Source organism: Alexandromys fortis, unplaced genomic scaffold (genome assembly GCF_014885135.2).
Source record: "Alexandromys fortis isolate MF-2015 unplaced genomic scaffold, M_Fortis_MF-2015_v1.1 scaffold_152, whole genome shotgun sequence".
NCBI lineage: Eukaryota > Metazoa > Chordata > Mammalia > Rodentia > Cricetidae > Alexandromys > Alexandromys fortis.
The window spans coordinates 4,156,877-4,166,027 of record NW_026068045.1 but is presented as its reverse complement, the minus strand read 5'-3'; the positions used below and the strand labels follow the sequence as shown (position 1 = coordinate 4,166,027).

General features: G+C 38.0%; 3 protein-coding genes across 3 annotated transcripts in view; all 3 read right to left on the bottom strand.

Moving 5' to 3' along the window:
- The window catches only part of LOC126516080 (small proline-rich protein 2D-like), a 78,947-nt gene extending 77,828 nt beyond the window's left edge, over nt 1-1,119 (bottom strand). Inside the window, exon 1 of the mRNA XM_050166244.1 lies at nt 1,093-1,119. The gene's annotated coding sequence lies outside the window, so the exon portion shown is untranslated. The remainder of the gene's footprint in view (nt 1-1,092) is intronic.
- LOC126516078 (small proline-rich protein 2D-like) overlaps nt 1-1,144 on the bottom strand; it is a 3,162-nt gene extending 2,018 nt beyond the window's left edge. Inside the window, exon 1 of the mRNA XM_050166238.1 lies at nt 1,093-1,144. The gene's annotated coding sequence lies outside the window, so the exon portion shown is untranslated. The remainder of the gene's footprint in view (nt 1-1,092) is intronic.
- Nucleotides 31-1,144, bottom strand: LOC126516077 (small proline-rich protein 2D-like). Its single transcript, XM_050166237.1, has 2 exons — nt 1,093-1,144; nt 31-433 (listed from the first exon to the last, which is right to left on the bottom strand). Exon 2 carries the CDS (start codon nt 412-414, stop codon nt 154-156), a length of 261 nt encoding a protein of 86 aa, XP_050022194.1. The 5' UTR covers nt 415-433; nt 1,093-1,144; the 3' UTR covers nt 31-153.
- Nucleotides 1,145-9,151: the final 8,007 nt, after the last annotated feature.

Sequence of the window (9,151 nt, the reverse complement as noted above, 5' to 3'; positions counted from 1 at the left end):
ATCAGGGGTCATCACAGACACATAGAGGGTGAAGGCTGAAGAGGATTCTTCTGCATCAATGGCAGGTTTTGAAGCACAGATGGAAGTGTTTCTATGGAAGAATGGGAGGTAGATTTCCTCCTCTTCTCTTGGTCCTGGTGACTGCTGAAGCACTCACTTGCTCTTGGGTGGGCACTTCTGCTGGCAGGGTGAAGGAGGTTGCACAGGAGGGCATTTCTGCTGGCATGGCTCTGGGCACTGTGGAGGAGGAGGACAAGGCTCGGGGCACTTTGGGGGAGGACAAGGCTCAGGGCACTTTGGGGGAGGACAAGGCTCAGGGCACTTTGTGGGAGGACAAGGCTCAGGGCACTTTGTGGGTGGGCACACAGGAGGAGGCTGGCAGGGCTGCTTGCACTGCTGCTGTTGGTAAGACATCGTGCTGAAGGCTCAGGATCTGAAAAACATTGCACGACCGTGTTAGGAGATGATCCACAAAGAGAGGAGAGACAGAGACATGGGATATCACATCCACTTCTCTGCCCACAAATACGCCTTCTTCCCAACTACTGTTTGTTTTAGGACAGCCTGGCTTTTCCTTGGCTTTCAGAAATCTATGGCACTAGCTTTCGGAAGTAACCTTTGTTTCATGACTTATTCCAGAAAATAAATACTTTATTTTAGCAAAACAAGTAAGGCTCCTTTCACCCAGAAATTCATTTGAGACAGACAGCCTCAAGTTCTGGAACCCTGAGCAGTTTGAGAACACATCCCTGTCTCCCTTGTCACTTGTGACATCCCAGCACATTGTCTGAAGTTGCAGAATAATGGACAGCTCAGGAAAGTCTCAGGTTCTGATACCTGCCAAGGTATAGGGCTCTGAAAAACACACCAAAAGACTCACATGAAAGAGAAAATACTCTGTTCAACCACTGAGCAAATAAAAGGAAAAGCCACCTTTCACAGTGGACCATTGTATCCATTGCTATATTTCTGATTGCTAAGTTGTCGCTGTTCATCCCAGAAATACAACTGGACTCATCACACTTAGTCCTTCAAAACTGACTGGAGCACATAAGCAGACCATAAAGACAGACCAACCCAAGAAACACTCACCAGGTTCTCCAAACTCAGAGTCCAGGAGTCTGCAGTCACACAGTCAAGGGCCTCTTTATAGGACTGGCTACCCCGCCTAGAGGGAGAAGGGCTGTGATTGAAGGCAGGTCCAAGAATTTCCCAACCAAAATGCAAATCCACGTATGACTGTCTGACTGGGACTCTACAAATAGGAAATATCCTGTTCCTGGACACCAAGCCTGTGAAGTCCTGTGACTCAGTGGGCCTCCTGTCTGCTGTTGTCATGCTGAAATTTCAGGATCTGAAAGACACTTTGTGACATTTGTCACAAGAGGTGACTCCCCACAAAGAAAGAAACTTAAGTTTATGAAATATCACAACTCTTCCTCAATCCCTATTCTTCCTCCAGACTTCCTGAATTTCCTGAATTTTTGTTTCATTAGCCTAGAAAAGCAACATTTTTCTTCACATTTTCTGTAAGAAAACATCTTTTTCCCAAAGGACAGAATACTGATACTTGTAGAAAACATTATCTTCAAGAAGGCAGTGTGAAGTTTAAGTTGTCTCAGTAATGACAGTAACCTCTGTCATTGCTATCATTTGTGATGTTCCAGGAATTTGGCCAGATTATAAAACAACACCTAGATAAATTCATGACTCTAGAACCTCCTAAAAAGAAGACCAAAGGAGTTCAGAAAAAAGAAAAGTATTCTCTTTGGTCCTGGAAAGCTGAGTTGTAGTTGGAGGAGAAAGAATAGAATGAGGAACATGAAGCAAAGCCATTAACGAGTCCCAGCTGTGCTCTGGGAAGCACACGGGCACTGAATCCACCTGGGTGGAACATGTCAGCTTCCTGTGACTTACATTGCTTTTGACAGTAAGGAAGGATTCGGCTGAGAATGCCATTGTCCATGTCCCTGAAGGGGAAGAGTCATCAATTCTACACCTGAGGCCAGGAGTCAAGACTCACACCACCAGTGGATGGCTCATAAAGGTTAGTGCACAGCCCATAGGGTTAGGTCAGTAGGAGACTCACTGCTCTCCAAGTTTTCATATCACACCTAAGAATGATCTCAGGGAAACTCTGTGATCAGCATACAAGGTAGGAATAGGCTCATGGGTTTTTTTTTGTTTTGTTTTGTTTTGTTTTTGTTTTGTTTTGTTTTGTTTTTTGTTTGTTTGGTTTTTTGTTTTTTGCCGCCACAGTGAACAAGGGTGTGTATATGGTAGAACTAGCACCATCTTCTGTGCCTTGCTACTTACAAAATAAGGTAAAATATCCAGGATTCTCTCCATTGATTTTGACAACAGCTGAACCAGTTTTCATTCAACATAAAAGAACATCTGCAACCTTTCCCTTCAACTTTACTAGCCTGGAATATCATTTCTTTTATTGATCTTGGTCATTCTGACTGAAGTAAGTCAAAAATCTCTAAATAGTATACTTTTTTATTTCCCTGATAGCTGAGGATGTAGAACACTTTTAAGTGTTTCTCAGCCATTTGTCTTTCATTTTTTTTAAACATGCTTTTTAGTTTTTAGTTTCAAAACAATCTTTTTTTAAAAAAATAGACTCTTTGTTTCCTTCTCAACTAAAAAAATATGCCTATGAAGGTACAAGAAGCTTACATAACACAAAGCAAACTAGAACCAAAAAACTGTCCCCTCACCACATAAGAATCATAATACAAAATATACAGAATGCAGAAACAATATTAAGAACTGCAAAGGAAAAAGCCAAAAACATATAAAGTCACACCTATTAGAATTATGTCTATCATCTCGGTGGAAACAATGAAAGCCAGAAAGTCCTAGTCAAGAGTTATGCAGACTTTAAGAGACCACTGATAATACACCCAGCAGAACTTTCAATTGTCATAGACAGAGAAAACAAGAACTTTCATGACAGAACCAGATTTAAACAATACCTAAGCACAAATCCAGCCCTACACAAAGTACTTAAAAGGAAACTCCAACCCACAGAAGTGAGCCACACCCACAAAAATACAGACAATAGATAATCTCACAGCTACAAACTCCAAAGAAGGGAAAAGCACACACAAGAACATCACCTACAACGAAAACTAAGATGACAGGAACTAGCAATCACTGGTCATTATTATCCCTTTATATAAGTGGACTCAACTCTCCTATAAAAAGATACAGGCTTAGAAATTAAATACAAAAACAGAATCCATCATTCTGCATACAAGAAACACACCTCAATCTTAAAGACAGATATCACATCGGAGTAAAGGGTTGGTAAAAATTTTTCAATCAAATGTACCAAAGAAACAAGCTGAGGTAGCTATCTATTACAAAATAGACTTCAAACTAAGATCAATGAAAAGAGACAAAGAAGAACATTTCATATTTGTCAGAAAGAGAAAGGCATCAAGAGGAAATCTCAAGGCTGAACACCTATGTCCCTAATACAAAGGCACCCTCATGTGTAAAAGAAACATTACTAAAGCTTAAATCACACATTAAGCCCCATACACTAAGAGTGAGATACTTCAACATCCCACTCTCACTGGAAAAATCTGAAAGACCAGAGAAATAAGGGAATAACAGATATTATTATTCAAATGGACTTAACAAACATCTATAGAACATTCCATCCAAACATAAAAGAATATACATTCTTCTCAGCACTCCCATGGAACCTTCTCAAAAACTCAGTAACAAAGCAAACCTCAACAGATACAAAATATTAGAATAACCCCATGTATCTTATCAGATCACAGGGCTTAAAATTAGAATTCAATAGCAACGCTCATTTCAGGAAGCCAACAAACACATGGAAATTGAATAATGCTTATCTGAATCACCAATGGATTAAGGAAGAAAATAAAGACTTCCTAAGATTCAATGAAAATGACCACACAACTTATGGGATCCAATGAAAGCAGTGTAAAGAGGAAAGTTCATAGCCTACATAAATGCCTACATAAAGAAACTGGAAAAGAATCCCACACTTGTGAGTAAACAGAATGCCTAAAACCTCTAGAACAAAAAAAAAAAAAAAAAAAAAAAAAAAAAAAAAAAAAAAAAAAAAAAAAAAANCCTCTCCAATGAGGACTAGAAGGCAGGAAATAATCAAACTGAGAGCTGAAATCAATAAAATAGAAAGAAAGAACAAATGAGACAAAGAGTTGGTTCTTTGAGAAAATCAACAAAACAGAAAAATCCTTATTAAACACTAACCAAAAGGCAGAGAGAGAATATCCAAATTAACAAAATCAGAAATGAAAGGGAGACACAACAACAGACATGGAGGAAATCCAGAGAATCATCAGGTCATAATTCAAAAGCCTTTACTTTACAAAATTGGAAAACTTAAAAGAAATGGACAATTTTCTGGATAAACATCACTTGCCAAATTTAAATCAAGACCAGATAAACAAATAAATAGATCTATAACTGCTAAGGAAATAGATGCAGTCATCAAAAGTCTCCCAAACAAGAAAGACTGGGACCTGATGGTTTCAGTGCACAATTCTACAAGATTTTCAAAGAACTAATATCAATACTCCTCAAACTGTTCCATACAATAGAAACAGAAGGAACATTGCCAAATTCTTTTTACAAGATGGCAATTACCCTGATAGAAAAACCACACAACACCATTAAAACATTCAAAATGTAACAAAATATATTTCAGCGTGATAACAATTTCATTTTTCAGGATATTCTTAAAGGATAGAACATATACACAGCTGCAAATGTATGTACTTTGTGCTGGCTCACAAAATTTAGTTTTGTTTTCTAGTTTCTGTCCTAAATACTCTCCATGTAAATGTCTATCAATATTTGACTAACTTATACACTAATACACATTATGTACAGCTCTTTGGCCATTTAAAAATGTAACTGTTTAATTTTTAATAAAAAATACCAGAATGAAAAGTTAACTTCCATAGTCAGAAAGAAAAAACAAATTCTGTGTAATTTCACTCATATTTTGATACTAGGAAGTTGACATCACAAGGATAGATACGAAAATGTCGGTTTCCATGGGATTATAGTGGGTAAGAGACAGATATGGAAAGTCTTCTGAGAGGGTACTAAGCTATATTTGAATGCAAAAATAAGTTCATTTTACATTTTAAAAACTTTACAAGACAAATTTTAAGTATTCTCACCATAAAATATTGAAATTGTTTTAGGTGAGAAATGTAATGACCTTGATTTAAATGTTCAGTAATGTTTGCATGCATCATAGTACTCCTCATTATATACAATATAAAATTTTACTCATAAATTGAAAGGATTTCTTCAATTAAAAAGTTTCAGATGTCTATTTTGATATTTTTAAAAAGACCTTTAAACACAGTGATATAAACACACAGAAGTAAAAGAGTGAAAAAAAAAAAAAAAACGATACTCCAAACAAGTGGAATCAGAAGGTATCCTGGCGTAGGTGAACCAACATCTGCAACAGAAACACAGAGGATCTAAGTAGTCAGTCCTAGTAACTAAAGGAAACAACTCACTGAGAAGTCACAGCTGCAAATACATGTTCTGAGTATTGGTTCACAAAATTTCATTAAATAAACCTTGATAGATATGAGGAAAGAGATTGAACCATGTAAAAGAATAAGTCTCTTGGATATCCACTGTCACCCATAGATAACTGTCCAGACCAAAACACAAAAGGAGCAACAACAAAAACTTCAGAATTCAACAGATCTCATTTATGTAACAAACATCTACAGAATTAGCTATACACCAACTTCAAAATGCACGGTCTTATCAGGAACCCATATAATTTCCCCAAAATACACTTTAGGACACAGAACATAACTTAACAAGCATAAAAGTTAATATTTTCTCTGTTTTATCATTCCATAATGGAAAAAGAAACAGAAACCAACAGAAGAGGAAAACTTTAAAATTATACAAACATATGGGGATTGAACAATACACTTTTAAATGATTAAAGATCAAAACATGGGATAAAACTTTAAGTTCCTAGAATTGAACCTACAATAACATATGAGATGATTATTGCTAGATATGCCTTTTACATACATCGAGGGATTGATATCTAAAATACACAGAACAGCAAAAACAACAGTAACAACAACAACAAAAGTTCTCAAGTGGTTAGAGAGATGACTCAGTGGTCAAAAGCTTTTACTGTTCATGTAGGGCACTCAGGTTCACCTCCCAGCATGCACATCGACTAGACAGGAAGCAGGCAACTTCCCTGTCTCCATCACAGGAATCTGGAGCCCTCTTCTGGCACCTGTAGGAACTTCCCTCGCATGCCTGAAACCACTCAGAGACAGATACAGATCACATAATCAATGGAAGAATAGAGAAGTATCAGACTGGGGAAGACAAAAGGAGATCAACATAGAAAGAGAAGGAGAGGCAAGGGACAAACAACACCTAGGAGTTTTGTAAACCCTCAAGCAATCATATTAGTTCGTACTGCATACAGTATATATACACAGATTGTGTGTGTGTGTTCACACGCATGTGTGCATGCATGAGTGCATGTGTAGTGTGGTGTGTGTGTGTGGTGTGACAACTAAGGGCACAACACTCTCATGTCTCCAGTGTTTCCACCTGAAATCCTCTTTCCTACTGTCTAGCTTTCATGGTTCCAGGGAATACTATGTAGGCTGCTAATTCAACAGTTCTACACACCTGCACTACCTATGTGTGATTCACAAAAATCACCAGCACATATGCAGTCAGTGGCACTCACATGTCTGTAGCACACAACAACTGTCTAAATGTATTTAGTTCTCACCCAACAAGAAGGAATTTATGACTAGTACTGGATACCTAGCCAGCTTCCAGAGCTACAAATATAATTTTACTAAAGAAAACAATCTACCTAAAATAATTTTACCACTGTCACCTTGCTAAAAACAAAAGCATATATCTTAACTATGTACTAGATTTCATACTTACACCCACAGATAAATGTGGTTATCACCCATCATCAAAGAAGCCTCTAAACAGAAAACCACAATTGGTCACAACACAGAGACCAGCAGATTATGGGGAACTGAACACCAATGGATTCAGCATAATTCCTGCATCTATAGCTCAGGAACCATCACTCAAGAGGGGGCCAAAATATTCCAGGAAGTCTGCAGTAAAACATTTTCTCCTGGAAATGACTACACAAACAGGATTGAACAACGGAATACCAGTGGACATATTAAGGAGAAAGGGGGAATATTCATGGGATTCCATCTGAGACAAAAACCTATAGCCAACTAATGACTGCTGGAAGGAGGACAATTAGCCTCTCCCAGGGATGAGCTGTAGGAATAAGCCCTCCCCTTGGGCGGGCCCGCCTCGGGCGAATGTTTACTGATAAATTGGGTGCACAGAAGCCGTGCGCCCCTTGCTTCCTGCTTCTGGTACTCCGCTGGAACCTTGGTTTCGTGAGTCTGGTTTTGTCATTAAAATTGTTCAAATACCTATTACTATTGGTCTTCATTAATCCAAACCGCCACAATGAGCCCTCTTATTTGCTGTAGAAATTCCTACCACCAGTAGTCTTTAAGTTACCCGCCCACTTGGGCGTGGCCTCTTATACTATATATGCTGATGTGAAGCACACATCCGTCCTCTTTCCAGGCTGCTGGATTCGGCTACTGTTCCCCATTCGAGCAGAGGATTGTGATCAGTGAGTCTACCCCTAAATAAATAACCTTTTATTTTTTTAATAACCTTTTATTATTCTCAAGTTTGAGCTAGTGTGGGATTTCTTTTTTAGTGTCCTTCTTCATCTAGTTCCCACGTAGATCTGAACTCCCCACCTACCGGGTGGACCAGCTTAAAGGCCTAGGTCCACAGCCCAGAAAGTCTCCCACCCCCACCCGCTTAGCTTGCTTTTACCTAAGTGGCTTTTTTGAAGGACAGCAGAGCTGCTAACTGCATGCAGGGATTTGGAAATTTCCCAAGAGCGGGTTTACCCCATCCCCCACTAGTGCTTTTGCTTCCGCGTTTCCCTGCTGCGTGGCAACTTACACAGCTTCCAGTTTGTGCACCCTGTCCGTGAGTTCAGGGCTTTTTGCTCCATGTACAGAATTGATTTAATTGTTTTTACTCTGTCAAGCAAAGCATATTTCTCAGTATTTAATCAGCACCAAGGTGAGAAAACCAAAGCAACTCAGGACCATTTATGACTACTTGCTACTCTACAACAATGATACCTGTCCAACACTAAAAATTACTACACTTAAAACAACTTACAGGACCTCATGCCAGGTAAATATTTTATTAATTAATAAATCAATAAGCTTGAAAGTTATTTAATTTCAGACAACATTACCATTGAAACTTTTAGTAATTATTTTGCTGATACTTATGGATTGTATTCTGCAAGGTTTATATGGTTATTGTGATACATCCATTTATTGGATATTGAGACTCAGTTTTTTCTTCATATTATATCCCTAAGAAAATGGTTCGATAACAGAGCCAAGGATGAGGTACTTTTAGGAATGATACAGTCTTTACAGACTAATGAACAACTGGCTGGCAGGATTAATACCATCAAAAAACAAAAGTTTTCTGAAAAAAATTAACACAATTGAAAAGGGTAACATTAATATGATAGACAAAACTGAATCCATATCAAAAGATACTGAGAAAATACCTGAAAAAATTCATATTGTTGAATTTGACAATCAAAATTTGTTAAGTTATGATAGGTTAACAGATAGATCTCGCCAGGATGGCAATCTGCACACCATCCAAATAATGTCCAAGGATGAGAAAAAACTTCAGACCTTAGAATCATATGTGCAGAATGAGGACCAGAGGCTAGGTGTCTCAATGAAATCATTAGAAATACATACAGGATAGGAGATTTAGGCTTTATAAAAGACAGTAATAAAAAGATTTGAAATGATTGAGGAAATTATTGGAGCTGATGAACAGGAAAAGAAAAGTACAAGGACAGGATTCAACATGACCAGAAGCTGTCAGAGATGACTGACCCAGGGCTATAGCTTCCTACCCTATATTCTACTCCAACAAAGCATCAAGTTCTTTTTTTTTTTGGTTTATTTATTTATTTATTTATTTATTAAAGATTTCTGCCTCCTTCCCACCACCGCCTCCC

Coding starts and splice junctions, on each gene's coding strand:
- LOC126516077 (XM_050166237.1), bottom strand. CDS start 414: ATGTCTTACCAACAGCAGCAGTGCAAGCAGCCCTGCCAGCCTCCTCCT.